This window comes from Pecten maximus, chromosome 11, assembly GCF_902652985.1.
Source record: "Pecten maximus chromosome 11, xPecMax1.1, whole genome shotgun sequence".
Taxonomy (NCBI): Eukaryota; Metazoa; Mollusca; class Bivalvia; order Pectinida; family Pectinidae; genus Pecten; species Pecten maximus.
In genome coordinates, this window is record NC_047025.1 from 22,889,182 (window position 1) to 22,908,335 (window position 19,154).

The 19,154-nt window shown below is 34.1% G+C and overlaps 1 protein-coding gene across 1 annotated transcript; it reads left to right on the forward strand.

Annotated features, from left to right (window-relative positions):
- Positions 1–6,184: 6,184 nt before the first annotated feature.
- Positions 6,185–18,831, forward strand: LOC117337864 (carboxypeptidase B-like). Its single transcript, XM_033898999.1, has 10 exons — positions 6,185–6,318; positions 8,514–8,598; positions 8,828–9,046; positions 10,049–10,150; positions 11,149–11,256; positions 11,712–11,822; positions 12,322–12,406; positions 13,499–13,698; positions 13,970–14,054; positions 18,441–18,831. The coding sequence occupies exons 1-10, from the start codon at positions 6,239–6,241 to the stop codon at positions 18,626–18,628; spliced, it is 1,263 nt and encodes a 420-aa protein (XP_033754890.1). The 5' UTR covers positions 6,185–6,238; the 3' UTR covers positions 18,629–18,831.
- The last annotated feature ends 323 nt before the right edge of the window (positions 18,832–19,154 follow it).

The following is a 19,154-nucleotide window of genomic DNA, read 5'->3' on the forward strand; positions in this document are numbered from 1 at the left end:
TAGAAAAGGGTGTTATATAGACTGGTCAGATATTTTTTCTACAAGGATAAGAGTTTTCAAACCTTTTGAGTCATAAAATTTCAGACTTTCTTTGATAAGATGCAGTGTTTCCTCTGCAGCCTTAGCTTGATCATCGATACTAACAGCATTATCAGCCATTTCCTCACTCTCGGCCATGCTGGTTTTTTTCTTGCTAGATGCGATATATACATCAAAGCATATTGGATCATGAACATAAGAAATAAATGCTACTACATGTATGCAGCTATTACACTAATCAATTGATTGACAATCCTTGATTGGAAGGCGACTAATTTAAAACATACCATTGATTATCTATATTTTACCAAAATGCATACTGTTTTCATTTTAGTTATTGTGTTGAAACTACAGCACTGAATGTCTCTCAGGATTTTTCCGTTATGAACAAGAAGTTTTAGGGAGCAAAAATATTATGTTGGCATTTCAAACAATATTACAGTCGGGATAAAATATCTTTCATATGATTTACTTATTTCTATAGTGTAAAAGGATTTGTTTTGTTACTTGAATTATGAATATGTTATTCACTATCTAACTTATGAAAATGTAAATTATAAATGCATCTCAGCAAAAATTTTTCACAAATAAACTGAAAACCAATTATGATATTTTGCTTTACAATTGGGTATGTTAAATCAGAGAAAATTTACTATGCAGTTGTTTAGTACTGTAGCCCTTAGTACAGCTCAATATGCAATTACAATATGTAGAAAAGATCATGTTTCCTTTCCTAACTGTTGATACAGTTATCAGTTCGAGTGTTTCAAGTGAATTTTTAGGTTCGACAATCATGTGCACTGTATACACTTTAATACAGAAAATCAATTTCATAAACTCGAAACTTTGTGGTTTTAAAACTGACATGAAATTGATTTTTGTAATTATAGAGTATATTAAAATATTCCATAACCATTGAGTGGGTATTTCAGGAGAGCCAATGCTTGCACAGTGCTCGGAAGCTTTTAATATTAATGTCAAATTTTGGCCTGGGAGACTTTTTATAAAACGATTTTTAACTGATTTATTCTCCATCACACTCCTGTCCATATGTACATGTATATCTACACTGTGTTTTAACCTTAGTTGGCCGATATAGAGTAGGATTAACAAATAGGGAAATAAGCATTTCATTAGGGTTGTTGTATTTTCGAAAGAAAACTAATGGCAGTGGAATTGTTTTATCAGGTAGACCTACAGTACAGATAATTTACTTCATCACTTCAGAGTGACGACCCAAACACAGACGAATGTAGGCCTAAACTTTGATCACGTCATTATCATGGGAAACATTTTGTGACAAAACATAAACGAAAGTAAGCTCTGTCAGATTTAATTTTTGGTTCACGGTTTCTAATCTGAGAGAGGGGGACTTGGAGTCATGGAAGGCGAAGGTGTGGCACTTTTAAATTAATTAGTCAAATAAATTTACTCAAAAGATCACCGAAACGAGGACATAATATTATGGAAGGCGAAGGTGTGGCAATTTTAAATTAATTAGTCAAAAAATTTACTCAAAAGATCACCGAAACGAGGACATAATTACAACAGAATATATTTCCTGGTTTTTGGAACGTTGATTTACCTACATTGGAATGGTGAGTACCTACATGTCTAGGAGTCTAATGATTGTAAGAGGGAAAAATAGACCTATTGGAAACTTATTTTATGCCTTCTAGGAGATAAAGAAAATAAAAAAATTCGTTAAAACATGTTTAGGACTCCAAAAACTAAATAAGCCAATCAGCTGGTGTTTCACCTGATCCAAATCCCTGAGGAAAATGTGTTTCTTAGATTTGTAGATAACATATGAAATGGATACTTTCTATATACGAGAATAAAGAGTAGGATCTTGAGATATGGAAAATCAAAAATATACACTCCTACTGAAAATAGAATGACGTAGGATTCGAGGTGTAAAAAAGCGGGAATTTCTCAGGTGGGGGTTGGGTTTCCCAGTGCACTGTTAATGTCAAGGTTACTGTCTTTCGAGTACCCGTGTGCTCTTATATGCTATTAAACATATACAAAAATGACATTTATCCGATGGAAAGAAACCTTCAAACTTTAAGATGATATTTTCATATCATTCAAACGAGAGAATGAGGAGATGGGATCACTAGTAATAACATTTAGTTAATTATTTAGTTGTGTGTGTCCTTTAAACCTCATTTCAAGTATACTATCGACCTCCTTTTGATATGGAATATTAACAGTAAGAAGACCAACTAAAAGACAGCTCAGACTTGCTATTTTTCCAACTGGTGTATTGGATTGAAAAAAAAATGAACTTGACTCTACATGTATCAATATGGCTTAAAATCATTTTTAACCTTCGTTGATAGATTTTGTTGTGTTTTTAAATATAAAATATATCATCAAATAATCTCATAAGCAAAATGAATCTATATTACACTTTTAAATGGCATACCAGGTATAATTTAATTTTCATAATTATATGACCAATGGTTCATGCACATAATAGAAATATTAAGCATTACATTTGGACAGTTGTACTGATTTGGTGTTATGTTTTTGTTGATATTGAATGATATACCTATTTCTGAAACCTGTAATTTAAAAAAAGACAAGCAAATGCTCAAAAGCTTTTTACAACCATGTATGTGCATCACTAATTTTAGGAAGATCTGTTTATCTGCCGGAGGTCCAACAGTGAACAACATCATTACATGCAATATTTCCTGAACAGTGGTTTTGTTGATTTGTATTATACATAGAACGGTCTTGCCAAAATATAGTCATTCATGCTATGTCCAATAAGAAATTATTCTTATCATTTTACCCCAATTGGAGCGAAAACAAATCCGATGGAGGACTTCTTTTCTGTTATAATACAATTCATTCCCCAATTATCAAATTGCAACTATGTCAAGGGCAATCTCTTTACATTGACTCTTAGCAGGGACAGTTTGTTGATTATTTTATCTCTCTCCTCCCCCCCCCCCCCCCCCCCCCCCCCCCGATAATTCTACAAATGAAGCCTTGTTTATTCTTTAAGACCGAAGTGAAAGTGATCTGAGGAGCAAAAAGCATCACATTTCGACAGACCATCGTCTATAGGATACAACAACTACGGGATACCATTCAAATATAAAGACACAATTAACCACCATGAAATATATAACAGAGTTGATCTGGTAAATATTGAGCTAGATGTATTGTTATCAGTAATTTTTCTTTTACAACAATCTCCATTAAAGATGTCATTGGAATTATCTATTTCCGAAGTTGGTACCATAAATGTTATAAACCACTCAAGTGACACTAGCAGGATGTATCAATAGAAGCTAAAATGAAGCTAAAAAGAAGGACGTCAATAATTATCATAGAACTATAAAAATAACCATCTTGATATAATGTAACTACCAGTGTGTAAAACATTCCATCTTATTCCTACAGATTTTTAAAGACTGCTGAATGGCAATCATTTTCGAGATATTAAGAACTATGTTGTCTACAACTCTATTGACAGGTATATGACTGCTATAATGCACACGCTGGAGGACAGGGGAAGTGCTCATATGGTCAAATGAATATTGTACAAAGGTATACTATTAAAACACCTTAGTGACACAGTAGAGGCCGAATGATGACGTGAAACTACCATACAGCTGTGTCGTCCTTCTAGAACTTGTCAGTGATGCTAGGGATATCATACAGCTATTTCGTCCTTTTCGGACACGTAAGTGATGCTAGGTATAGGGTGCAGCTGTTTCATTCTTCTAGGACTCGTCACTAATGCTAGGGATATCATATAGCGGTTTCTTCTAGGACTCGTCAGTGACGCTAGGGATGTGATACAGCTGTTTCATCGTTCTAGGATTCGTCAGTGATGTCAGGGACATTATACAGCTATTTCATCCTTCTCGGATTAGTCAGTGATCTTAGGGACATCATACAGTTGTTTCGACCTTCTAGTACTTGTTATTGATATCAGGGACACCATAAAGCTGTTTCGTCTTTCTAGAACTTGTCACTGATGCTAGGGACATCATACTAATGTCTCGATCATCAAAACTGATTTCACTCTTTTGTGACATGGGAGCAAGTTTTCATATTTAAGCCAATATATATCGGTGTTTTTATTCAGTTATGATTTAGAGAAGAATTCCAACGGCGATTAAAACAATTTACTTTGTTGTCATCCTGACTAATACGGATGTAGGTTACTGTTGCATTTATAATTAAACAGATAAAAAATCGTTATGTTTTTAAATAAATTCATTATTTAATACTTTTCCCGCTAGTTCTGTTTGTTTTCCTGACCGGATTTTAATGTTAGGTGTCCAACGTCCTTATCGGGATGCTTTCGGCGGTTCTCGTGTTCTCTCGTGGTAAAACACTTGGTGGTTGAATATTGCCAGAGTACCCGACTAACGTATTTTGCCGTACAAACAAACCTGATACACTTGTTCATCGTACTTAGAAACCGAGGAAAAGTGCTGTACATTCTTCTATTTGTTCACGTACAGTAACATAACGGCGTTATAAACTGGTATTAATTGACAAATTGCCGATTAATTGACTACTTTTTAATAATGTTGACGATGTTTGTCATTTTCGTAAGAATGTATAGCACTTTTCGTTCTTCTCGTGAAATTTCCTTCACGCTCTTATCTGTTTCATAAGTATTAATTTTGGGTAGTCGAGTGCTCTAGGACGATTTATAGAGCAAGTGTTAATGTTCATGCTTCAATATTGGAACTCTTCAAGGTTTTAAGTATCGAAATCGGCATATAAAACGAAGAAACGCTGATAGACTAATGCAATGGATCGTAATGAATTCAATCAATTATTTACAGATGTTTCCAAAGACATAAGGTGAAGTTTTCTACAAGTTTGTAGATTCAACACTGTGGTAAAATCCCCGTCCTCGTTGTTGCCATGACAGCCGATCTAAGAAGTCTTTTGCGCAACATGCCGTTTTTTCTCAAAATTACATTCACACCTCATATTGATTGAGGTTGTTTTACCATACCTGATCAATTGAAATGTAAGAAAACTAACAAAAACACTAACAAACACAGTATGAAACCTTCCTGTCAGGCAGTGCAGACACAACGCGGGATCTGTAAATAATGTGACGTCATCGGAATGTACAAGTTGTAACAATGTACAACAATGTATATTTTGCATGAATACGCTAATGAGCAACAAAATGGGACGCAACATTAAACCACATGCGTATGATATATTCATTAGATATACCGGGCCAGGTTTTCCATTGCGTATAACTTCCCCTCCACTGTTAGAGGGATGTAAGAATATAATAGCAGCTGAAAGAAAACACAGAAATGCTGATGAGATTTTTGGTGGGGAGGGTATGGTTAGTAGTGACTCGTCCCGCTAAAGACACAAACAAATGGTGTTGATTAAATACTGAAATATGGGGTGGGTGCACCCAGGTGATGTTACGTTCTCAAAATAAGACATATCAACAAGCATCGACTCTGTCTACAAACAGAAGTAGAATTCAGACACAGAAACAAATGTGCAAAGTCGACAAGGCGAGAGCTAAGCATTAACACAATATACAGACATTTTTACGCGGAGATTATTGAAACTAAACAAGAAGAAATAAACCAGATGTTCTGGAATTGTCAGTGTCGGCTTGGTAATCTACGTCAAGCACGAGTCAGCTAATTTACCTAAAATGAGAACTGGGATAGGGACTAAGGAACTATCAGGTATGACGATGAGTATCGAAACATCTAAATTATAAAGTCGCACAATGAAATATAATATATTTCGATAAGACAATAATGTCGAGCATAAAAAGGTGCTCTTAGTTTTCATTAACTTGCGTTCCATGACATCTAGATGGATGTGAGTAATTTTTAACCTATCAACAGTCTACATCTTTCAAGAAAAATATGATGTTCGAAACAATCGCGACGATCCTGTTTCTACCTTCAAATGAAGCAGACACAATTGGTCAACTCCAGAAACAGGAAAGGTCCTGAGCGAGGTAAGTTCTATTTCTGAGAGGCCGAAACCGCTCAGAATGACGCTGGAACACGATCCATATTGGGCCACGTGACATATATAGCCAACATATGACAACACTAACTTTTTATCTTTACTGAGTTATACTAGGGTACTGATTATCTGTAATACATACTAGCTATCTCTATTGTATATAAGTAGATTAGGTTAGTGAGAAGACTAGATATTCACCATGATGAGGGTACACACATTGGTGCTGGGTGTCCTGGAAATACTCACCTTGGCTCACTGTTCACAGATCCGATATGAAGGGTAAGGATGATAACTATACCACATATGATACGATACAAAATTACACGCTAAGGGTTATTTTCATTTTCATTTTCATTTTATCACCATGATTTTTTCAAGTTTTCATTTTTCCATAAAAAAGCATTACTGGAATTTAGGAAAACGTCTAAGACAAGGAACCTTCTTCCGTAGTGCTTTTCTACGGGTAAAGTTTAAGCTAAGAAATGTTGAGGAACGCCGGAACCTCATATTATACAACATGGAAGGTGTTTATGGTGTAGTTGGCTTATCTTCATAATTTGCAATGTGACAGACACAACAACAATATGCACATCCAATCACAGATACTACGACAATAAGTACATCAAATCACAGATACTACGACAAAAAGTACATCAAATCACAGATACTACGAAAATAAGTACATCCAATCACAGATACTACGAAAATAAGTACGTCCAATCACAGATACTACGAAAATAAGTACATCTCATCACAGATACTACGAAAATAAGTACATCAAATCACAGACACCACAAAAATAGTGACAGATTTATGTTGTGCAAGATAGAGCTCGGCGTTGAGAAGGTATATAACAAGTATCAGGACGTCACTATACAGGGAAATAGTTACAAAGGGAAATCCTTTAGGCCAACGTTTTGTAGAGAAACTATTTTGCAATGTCAATACGCTGATTGTAATGACATATACTTAGATAATGAACATTTATGGAAACTCTTCAATTTGACCCAGTTGTCTGACATTGGCTAAGCGAAATACAACATAGTTATCAGATATATATATTAGCTTTTATCTATGTCAGATAGACGATAACCTCGCTGATGTAAAAAGTATAACACAAAGCCGAGATTATCGCCCTGTAAATGGGATGTACGATGTAGCATGATAATGCCTTATTTTGTGTGTCATATAAAGGACGAATCGTTCTATGCATTTTGACTGGCCTGTCCACGTGATGATCATGTTACGTAAGACCTCTCAAATGAAAATGTAGTAAAGGTCTGAGTTGTTTTGATATACTACTACGGGCGTTTGTGAAGGAGGCATCCCAGCTATGTTACAGTGCGGATATCAAAACAATGTTAATTTGAAAATAACTCTTATTGATCGATATATCGATACGGGAGGGCAAGCGCTTTGTAAAATGAGTAGTATTGTCAAGAAGCTGTATGAAATTGTATCACTTCATTATATCAATGACAGGACAAGGATATATACATATTTTTAAATTGCATATATTTAAAATTCTGTCAGATATACACACTACAATATCAATATAAAAGTCAAATTCTTTGTGTTGTTTCCCGGAAGTTTGTGTCGTAAGAAAATTCACAGTATAATGTTTTTACAGTTTAATTGGAATGTTAGGATTAGCAAATATTAAGCGTCGAATCACAGTCATGTTTTTGTTAAAAGTATACCGGTCTTGCCTTCACAAATTATACGTGCGCGTGATTTTACAAAAATGTCATGGAATATAGATTTAAAAGTTTAATATGTTTCTTTGATGACGACCATGACTCAGTTAATTGTAAACTATCGTATCGGTGTAATTCACTAAACGTAGTATCAGTCTTTGTGTCAAGCTCTAGACATAATTAACAGTGTACTAATGATATCGTGGTAAAGGATTGTTAAATCAGAACAGTAAACATGGTTCATGGTTCGGGTTACGTTCAATATCTCTACCACATAAAATATATATCTGAAAGATAAACGTATAAAAAAGTAAACATCAAAGACTTAAAAATAAACTACACAAACTATTAAGATCTCCTCTGTACAATAGCATTACTTCATGCCAAAATACTATTACAACATACATTATAGTCATGTACGTGACGATGACATATACATATATACTAAAGTAATATCTAACTCATCGTTTCTCATATAAACTTCTAGAGATAATTTATAAGGGAAACTATTAAAATCAGGAAAAGTGAGTAGATTCATTTTTAGAATACAAAATAAATTCGCTGTCTTATTCCTGGCTAAACTTGTAATGTGATGCCTTGTGGACAGATTTAATAGGTATGACAATATTGATAGTTAATTTGGTAACTAGATAAGAGACGTACATGACCCTGATGTAAATACACTGGATTGCATACAGTTCCACATAATTAAATAACACAACAATAATAATAAAAGTTTAAAGCATTGATTTCAGACATTTTTCTATCTCTATGTAGCTACAAGGTAGTGAGGGTTGTTCCACAGAAAGCTGAACATTTGTTGGCTCTCAAATCACTTCAAGAACAAACCGGGCATGATAAGGTATGTCAGATATATCACATATACATATATTGAAACCAATATTCAAATTGTTCTGATCACAGAAAACAACATGGTACTCGAATTAAACTGGCTCATTTAATCATCGTTATTTGGAATACAGTGTCAATACCAACAATTGGATTAATCAGAATTAAAGCGGACAGCATACCTTACATGTATGTACAGCTTTTATGACTTCTGTTTCACTTTTTCTATTTTGATTATGCAGATAGATTTCTGGATCGCGCCTCGCCAGGTAGGTGTACCCGTAGACATCAGTATAGCCCCAGCGCTGTTTCAGCATCTGTACGCCTCCTTCACTTTGTGGGGAATCTATCCGGTTGTCCTCATCAACGACCTTCAGGAGAAGATAGACGCCCAGACACAACATGTCCCCATTAGAACAGAGGCTGACTTCGATTATGGAAAGTATCATCGTCTAAATGAGGTATTGCAGAATAGTTGATGTGGGTTACTGTAGATTGCATAACAGACTTGCGCAAAAAATAATAAATTCATAATATGAGGTATTCTTTATTACTATTTATGATTCATTTTACATTATGCGTGGTTGGAATAACAACAGGCAATAAAGGAGCAATGTTATATACATATTGTAGCACACATCATTTGGAAAATATTCGATTATTTTCAATAACAAAGTTTGTAACCTTCTTGCAATTCTTTATTGATATATGTTCTACTTGCTGTGGATTCAACAATCTCTAAAATTGTGTATATGTTCGGTGTACCGGTCACTGCAAGAAACAGACTATATCGTTTTATCCCGTAAATCGTATGTAAAGATGAACTCCCCTTTGCGGAAACTTTCTTTGATCTTCGAAAAACGTTTTTAAAAATCAACTCAAATAATGTAGTTAAATGATATCAGTTAACTGATCCAGGACCAAGGGCTGGGAGCTACTCTAACCAGCTGAGAACAAATAACAAAGAAATTGCTTTGTAAAAACACAAAAACTTAATATGATAGAAATATCGATATATGTATGGATATTGACTCATATCTTTTCACGGCAAAAAACTGTAAATGGACATACTTTGGCTCACGTAACGTTAAGCACCTAACAGAAAGCAGCGCAGCGGTAAAATAAGGTTACCGCGAAAACATGTACGGTAGTCTGCTATATTTCATGTTAAGTAACCGGTTGAAGTTGTTGCCTTTATGTCAGACAATAAAATTAACATTATACACTAGTAATTCAAGTCCGTGTTTCTAGAAATATGGTTTAGACGTTTACAGAGGGTACTTCAGATATTCTAGATACTCTGAAACAATGCGGACTGAAGCGTTGTCATGTGGACAAATGACCTTGTTTTCAGTGAACTCCCAAGCTTGTCGCTATCGTAGGTTAGGATGTCAAAACACGAGATGATTTATATTAATTGGTAGATGAGAACGTGCTTTATGCTCTATGTTTCCTTTTATAAGATTGAGTCGTGGATGAAGAACATCACTGATACGTACAGCGACAAAGCTTCATTGTTTGAAATAACGAAATCCTACGAGGATCGTACCATCAATGGCATCAAGGTAATCTAAGACACGCATTCTCAAGGACAGATTCTCAAGAAACAAGAGCCAATTTTTTAATGTGACATGACATTCTCAGGGACAATATCTACTTTTGACATGACATCTTTTAAGTTGAGTTTCCTAAATATGACAGGAACTTCTTAGCGACATTTTCTATATGTGACATGACGTTCTCAATTAGAGTTTCCTAAATACAACAAGAACTTCTTAAGGACAGTTTCTGAAAGTGACATGATCTTGTCAGGGACAATTTCTACATGTAACATGACATTCTCATGGACTCTTTCTAAATCAGGCATGACCTTCTTAATGAGAGTTCCCTAAATAAAAAAAAAACTCTCAAGGAGAGTTTCTAAATCTGACATGACCTTCTCAAAGCCATAATATTTAAGTATATTTTCTAATTCTGACATCGCATCTGACATTGGTGGAGAATATGGTCCCAAGAAAATTCGGGAATGTAGATGTTATCATTTGCTACCTGCCTTATACGAAGTATTTGTTTGATTGCATTTCAATCTGTCAAATTGAGAGTAACCAGTCTGGAAGATTGCCAGTGTTGAATTACAGAATCTTAAAACTTATACTTTATCGAAGGAATATTTATAGTGTAAATTTTGAATTGTTAATTTAACCGAAATTTAATCAAACCTCTTTAAGATAAAATACATAATGATGGACGCAAGTGCAATTTATTAAAACGAGATGATTAAACTTTCTAATACAGTTATTCATTCATCTTTTCTTTATAGCTCAGGTGTGTTATTTATGATGTTAAATCTGTTTGATGTTACATGATATCAATATATACTATGTTTTGTATCAATATATACATAGTTATATCGAGAAAAAAGTTCGTGTCCATGTAGAGTTGGATATATAAAAAAAACAAACAAAACTTAACGACAAACTTTCTAGCGCTTTCACAGCTCTTGCTGCTCTTCAGTAAATTATTTTATATAAATAAATAAATATATATATATATATTTATACAGATCAGCACCAAGAACACTCCTAATCCTAGACCAGCATTCTGGATGGAAGGAGGGATCCATGGTCGGGAGTGGATATCACCAGCCACTGTTGTATACATGACATCACAGGTAAGTTGTTTCTCTGACTATACATGTCACAAATAGGTATTTCTCTGAAAGTCAATTATTCTGCAGGTTCCTTCGGCAATGGTTTTGTTGTGTTGCGTTTTTCAGCTTTCTCGATCTTCACCAATGTTTTGTTATCGCATGTTTCAGTTTTATCATCACCAATGTTTTGTTATCACATTTTTTCAGTTTTCTCTTTCACATTGGTCTGTTGAGTGGCGATGTTCAGCTTTCTCTTTACCAATAGTTTATAATACTGCCGTGTCCAGCTCTCTCACTTTCGTCCTTTTTCTCTGTTGTCGGTAAAAAATACCATTCCATGACATCTTATCTTATCTTTCATGTACTTTATCATGGTCTTCATGTGAACTCACATAATATTTATATATGTTTTTTCGTTGTATCGTGTTTTCTTGTTCGAATTACCGTTTCGTTGTCATGTATTTGATGTGCTGTAGATGCTGGACACATACGACAGTGACTCGGCTATGAAAGAATTTGTTGACAGCTATGACTGGTACATACTCCCTGTCTTCAATGTGGACGGATACGAACGCACCTGGAACGGGGTACTGTTATCTTTATGACATCTATGATATGTGTCTTCATAATTCAAAATAATTCAAATAATTGTTAAACATTTTCGTAGAGTACACTTCCTCAAATTAACATATTCGTAAGCTTAAATATTGTGCATCACTATTCATTGTTGTCTCTTCTTTAATACAGAGACATCATTTCTCTCTTTTATGGTCATGTTCAGTTTGCCCATGTAAGACTTTTATGTAAAAAAGATATTCCTCTTATATCTCATGGATCGAGGTTACTTTTGTAAGATTGCTATGTAAATAGACCAAATCGTAATAGTATTTCACGCGTGTGGTAAAATATTCGTTTAAGGGAGACAGCTCTTGTAACGTCTACTTGTGTCAACATCTGTCAGTTGTCATCGTTGTGACACGTTTACCTTACTAAAAACACCATGCGAGATAAGTGTCCAATTCTCTTATAACAAACACACTTGAAGTATACTAACATCTAACACTTCTTTGTCGAATGGTGCTGCAGGACCGGATGTGGAGGAAGACTATGTCTAAACACGGATTGTGTACCGGAGTGGATCCGAACCGAAACTGGGATTACAAATGGTGCGGTAAGTGTTGGTGATGTTGCAGTGTTTGTGTTTACTAAAGTAACACCAAATAGTAGATTGTTATCAGACGGATACTAAGCAAACAATTAAAATAAATTGAAGCATGTTTTAGTAACAGCAGTAGGTAATGAAGATATAGATATATTGAATAATGTATACAACTGTATCATGTAACGTTCTTCAAGGAGTATTCCATGATGAGGTGTGGAAACTCAAAACCGACTTAAACAAGGGATATTATCGATATATTTACATTTTGGTGGCAAAGCCACGATATAAACTAAGTAAAAAGATTTTCAGTCTATGTGACCATAATTGACACCCAAAACGTGACATCAATCCATGCCGTGCATGAATATATTCACCCACCGGAACTACTTGTAACTAACGTAAATCGTTTTTTTATGTTAATTAAAAAGTATCAAAAAGACATTTTATACAATATTGTTACACAAATAATAAAAAAAAATTGAACAGACTGTGTTTTTTTCGTATTATTTCAATGCACTTTTTTGTTTGCCAATCTGCACGTGACAAATGAATTTTGAAAAAATAGGCTGTTCTATTTGTCGAACCCCATTGACGAAATCGCTGAATATTGGCATTTTTTATGCTAACTCAATTTTAATTTTCAAAAATAACAAAACGAATATGTCGAGAATGTAAATATAAACATCAAACTTTCTTTTTTTGGTGTCTATGGTCGATATGGATGCCAGAGCTTTGCAAACAAACATGTCATGTTGTGCTAGCGCACAATATGACGTTTGTTTGCAAAGCTCTGGCATCTATATCGACCATAGACACCAAAAAAAGACAGTTTAATCCTTAAATATTAACGAAACTTTATTTCTAAAGATCGTTTGAACGAGTGAAAAATACAAACAAAAAGTATAGATTTGCATGGAAATAATATAAGGAGAATAAACCAGGAGTTCCTGGAAGATAAGCGATATTTCTGCTTCATCGACGTCACCCGTCGTACAAATCCTGCTCAAATCCAGTCATACTCTCAAAATGAAATCTAGGTTGACGCATACGTGAATACAAATGTTTACATTTCCTTTGTTTGCGCATGTCTTGTTTTGACAGAGGAGGGAGCAAGTAAAGACCCGTGTTCTGACCTATACTGCGGTCCTAAAGCATTCTCCGAGGTCGAAGTCAAAGGAGTTGCGGACTACATCAAGACAATCAAAAACATTAAAGGATTTATCGATTTTCACAGCTATTTCGAGCTTTGGATGAGTCCCTGGGGGTGGACAACTGAGCTGCCAGAGGATTATAAAGATTTGGTATATCTAACGTTGTCCCTAATTTCCTAATGTATTCAAGTAAGAAAGTTATTTTTTTGTTGAAGTTCCAGCTATTCTTCCTCTGTGTCGTATACATAAGCATTTTCCCAATAAAATACCTAAATTAGATTAGTGTCAATTAAGCCTACTTATAGGACACTCATGTTTTTATTCTCAATCCGGACATTAGAAGGAAAAAAAAAAGAACAATAGAAGTCACTCTCGCTTATCAGTATTGTTATTTTATTGTTCGAACATATTTCCTTTCCAGGACGCCGGGGGGAAGGCCGCTTGTGACGCATTGGAAGCCGTCCATGGAACAAAATATGAACACGACAGTATTGCTAACTTATTAAGTGCGTATTATTGTCTCACATTCTGTAGTTCCTATCGCAACTGTATTTTTGTTGTCCTATTGTTGCTGTTTTCCTTTTGTTACTGTATTGCTGTTGTCCAATTGTCACTGTATTGTTGTTTGCCTATTGTTACTGTTTTGTTGTTGTCCTATTGTTACTGTATTGTTGTTTTCCTATTGTCACTGTATTGTTGCATTCCTATTGTCACTGTACTGTTGTTTTCCTATTGTTACTATATTGTTGTTTTCCTATGGTTATTGTATTGTTGCTTTCCTATTGTCTCTATACTGTTGTTGTCCTATTGTTACTGTATTGTTGTTGTCATATTGTTAATATATTGTTGTTGTCCTATTGTAACTGTATTGGTGTTTCTATATTGCTATTGTATTGTTGTTTCTCTATTATTTATTAATTGATGTTGTCCTATTGTTACTGTATAGTTGTTTTCCTATTGTCACTGTATTGTTGTTGTCCTATTGTTACTGTATAGTTGTTGTCCTATTGTCACTGTATTGTTGTTTTCCTATTATCACTGTATTGTTGTTTTCCTATTGTCACTGTACTGTTGTTGTCATATTGCTACTGTATAGTTGCTTTCCTATTGTCACTGTGTAGTTGTTTTCCTATTGTCACTGTTTTGTTGTTGTCCTATTGTCACTGTTTTGTTGTTTTCCTATTCTTACTGTATTGTTGTTTTCCTATTGTTACTGTATTGTTATTGTCCTATTGTTACTGTATTGTTGTTTTCCTATTGTCACTGTATTGTTGTTGTCCTATTGTTACTGTATTGTTGTTTTCCTATTGTCACTGTATTGTTGTTGTCATATTGCTACTGTATTGTTGTTTTCCTATTGTCACTGTTTTGTTGTTGTCCTATTGTCACTGCATTGTTGTTTTCCTATTGTCACTGTTTTGTTGTTGTCCTATTGTCACTGGATTGTTGTTTTCCTATTGTCACTGTTTTGTTGTTGTTCTATTCTTACTGTATTGTTGTTTTCCTATTGTTACTGTATTGTTGTTTTCCTATTATCACTGTATTGTTGCATTCCTATTGTCACTGTACTGTTGTTTTCCTATTGTTACTGTATGGTTGTTTTCCTATTGTCACTGTATTGTGGTTTTCCTATTGTCACTGTATTGTTGCATTCCTATTGTCACTGTACTGTTGTTTTACTATGGTTATTGTATTGTTGCTTTCCTTTTGTCTCTATACTGTTGTTGTCCTATTGTTACTGTATTGTTGTTGTCATATTGTTAATATATTGTTGTTGTCCTATTGTAACTGTATTGCTGTTTCTATATTGCTATTGTATTGTTGTTTCTCTATTATTAATTAATTGCTGTTGTCCTATTTTTACTGTATAGTTGTTTTCCTATTGTCACTATATTGTTGTTTTCCTATTGTCACTGTTTTTTTGTTGTTGTCCTATTGTTACTGTATTGTTGTTTTCCTATTGTCACTGTATTGTTGTTTTCCTATTGTCACTGTACTGTTGTTGTCATATTGCTACTGTATTGTTGTTTTCCTATTGTCACTGTATTGTTGTTTTCCTATTGTCACTGCATTGTTGTTGTCATATTGTAACTGTACTGTTGTTGTCATATTGCTACTGTATCGTTGCTGTCCTATTGTTACTGTATTGTTGTTTCCCTGTTGTTACTGTTTTGTTGTATCCCTATTGTAACTGTATTGGTTTTGTCCTATTGTTACTGTAATTTTGCTTTCCTATTGTCACTGCATTGTTGTTTTCCTATTGTCACTGTTTTGTTGTTGTCCTATTGTTACTGTATTGTTGTTTTCCAATTGTCACTGTATTGTTGCATTCCTATTGTCACTGTACTGTTGTTTTCCTATTGTTACTATATTGTTGTTTTACTATGGTTATTGTATTGTTGCTTTCCTATTGTCTCTATACTGTTGTTGTCCTATTGTTACTGTATTGTTGTTATCATATTGTTAATATATTGTTGTTGTCCTATTGTAACTGTATTGCTGTTTCTATATTGCTATTGTATTGTTGTTTCTCTATTATTAATTAATTGCTGTTGTCCTATTGTTACTGTATAGTTGCTTTCCTATTGTCACTGCATTGTTGTTTTCCTATTGTCACTGTTTTGTTGTTGTCCTATTGTTACTGTATTGTTGTTTTCCTATTGTCACTGTATTGTTGTTTTCCTATTGTCACTGTATTGTTGCATTCCTATTGTCACTGTACTGTTGTTTTCCTATTGTTACTATATTGTTGTTTTCCTATGGTTATTGTATTGTTGCTTTCCTATTGTCTCTATACTGTTGTTGTCCTATTGTTACTGTATTGTTGTTGTCATATTGTTAATATATTGTTGTTGTCCTATTGTAACTGTATTGCTGTTTCTATATTGCTATTGTATTGTTGTTTCTCTATTATTAATGAATTGTTGTTGTCCTATTGTTACTGTATAGTTGTTTTCCTATTGTCACTCTTTTGTTGTTGTCCTATTGTTACTGTATTGTTGTTGTCCTATTGTTACTGTATTGTTGTTGTCCTATTGTCACTGTATTGTTGTTGTCCTATTGTTACTGTATTGTTGTTGTCCTATTGTTACTGTATTGTTGTTGTCCTATTGTTACTGTATTGTTGTTGACCTATTGTCACTGTATTGTTGTTGTCCTATTGTTACTGTATAGTTGTTGTCCTATTGTCACTGTATTGTTGTTGTCCTATTGTTACTTTATTGTTGTTGACCTATTGTCACTGTATTGTTGTTGTCCTATTGTTACTGTATTGTTGTTGTCCTATTGTTACTGTATTGTTGTTGTCCTATTGTTACTGTATAGTTGTTGTCCTATTGTCACTGTATTGTTGTTGTCCTATTGTTACTGTATTGTTGTTGACCTATTGTCACTGTATTGTTGTTGACCTATTGTCACTGTATTGTTGTTGTCCTATTGTTACTGTATTGTTGTTGTCCTATTGTTACTGTATAGTTGTTGTCCTATTGTCACTGTATTGTTGTTGTCCTATTGTTACTGTATTGTTGTTGACCTATTGTCACTGTATTGTTGTTTGCCTATAGTCACTGTACTGTTATTTTCCTATTGTCACTGTACTGTTGATTTCCTATTGTTACTGTATTGTTGTTGACCTATTGTCACTGTATTGTTGTTGACCTATTGTCACTGTATTGTTGTTGTCCTATTGTTACTGTATTGTTGTTGTCCTATTGTTACTGTATAGTTGTTGTCCTATTGTCACTGTATTGTTGTTGTCCTATTGTTACTGTATTGTTGTTGTCCTATTGTTACTGTATTGTTGTTGTCCTATTGTCACTGTATTGTTGTTGTCCTATTGTTACTGTATTGTTGTTGTCCTATTGTTACTGTATTGTTGTTGTCCTATTGTTACTGTATAGTTGTTGTCCTATTGTCACTGTATTGTTGTTGTCCTATTGTTACTGTATTGTTGTTGACCTATTGTCACTGTATTGTTGTTTGCCTATAGTCACTGTACTGTTATTTTCCTATTGTCACTGTACTGTTGATTTCCTATTGTTACTGTATTTTTGCTTTCCTATTGTTACTGTATTGTTGTTGACCTATTGTTACTGTATAGTTGTTTTCCTACTGTCACTGCATTGTTGTTTTCCTATTGTCACTGTTTTGTTGTTGTCCTATTGTCACTGCATTGTTGTTTTCCTATTGTCACTGGATTGTTGTTTTCCTATTGTCACTGTTTTGTTGTTGTCCTATTGTTACTGTATTGTTGTTTTCCTATAGTCACTGTATTGTTGTTTTCCTATTGTCACTGTATTGTTGTTGTCATATTGTTATTGTATAGTTGTTTCTCTATTATTAATTAATTGTTGTTGTCCTATTGTTACTGTATAGTTGCTGTCCTATTGTCACTGCATTGTTGTTGTCATATTGCTACTGTATAGTTGCTGTCCTATTGTCACTGTACTGTTGTTGTCATATTGCTACTGTATAGTTGTTGTCATATTGCTACTGTATAGTTGCTGTCCTATTGTTACTGTATTGTTGTTTCCCTGTTGTTACTGTTTTGTTGTATCCCTGTTGTAACTGTATTGGTTTTGTCCTATTGTTACTGTAATGTTATTGTATTTTTGTTACTGTATATATTTGCTTTCATATTGTCACTGTTTTGTCATACATCTAATTGTTACTGTATTGTTGTTGTTCTATTGTCACTGTATTGTTGCTGTCATATTGTTACTGTATTGTTGTCATATTGCCACTGTATTGTTTTTTCCTATTGCTACTGTACTGTTGTTTTCCTCTTGTTACTTTATTTTCTCATTGTGGTTTACCAGTCGTTGCTATAGTACTTTGGTTCCTATTTTCTATGTTTGGTCCCTAATTGACGTGAATTTGATCTATATTTACAGGCGTTGCTAGTGGCAGCAGTGCAGACTGGACGTACGGAGACTTGCAAATCAAGTATTCATATGGAGTTGAGCTGAGGGACAAAGGTCAGCACGGATTCCTACTGCCAGAGGACCAGATTCTTCCTACTGGTCAGGAGACAATGCAAGCCGTTATAGCGCTAGCTAAATTCATCACTGAAAATCCATAAATATCATCGGATTAGTGACATCAGAATTATCTGGTGGAAATATTGGACTTGTGGAGAAGAAACAAAATATAAATGTAATATTCTGGTGAAAGTACTAGTAGTTACAGAGGTAACTAGTTGTTGAGGTTACTATGAAAATTGTTAGTTTAATGTTATACGATTATCGATGAAGTTAAGAAAAGTATAGGTATTTGATATATATATATATAACACTTCTCCAAAGTGTTACTCTGTGTTAGTTGCATGGGTTCCAATCAGTTTACCAGTTTATATAAAATACCAATTATACAGAAGATTTATTGTACTGTATATTAGTTTGTCGCATAATAAAATGTTGTGATTTGACAATTGGTTTATTATGATAATCGCTTTAACAAATTAACACACCAAACAAAATACACAGCAGCATTTAATGGGATTAACGCAAGTGATGTACTGTGGCTTAAAGTTTTCTTATAACTCTACAAAAATCACTGCTTTCAACGTAATAAACAGGAGCAGTTTTGTTCTAATCTGTAACGTAATT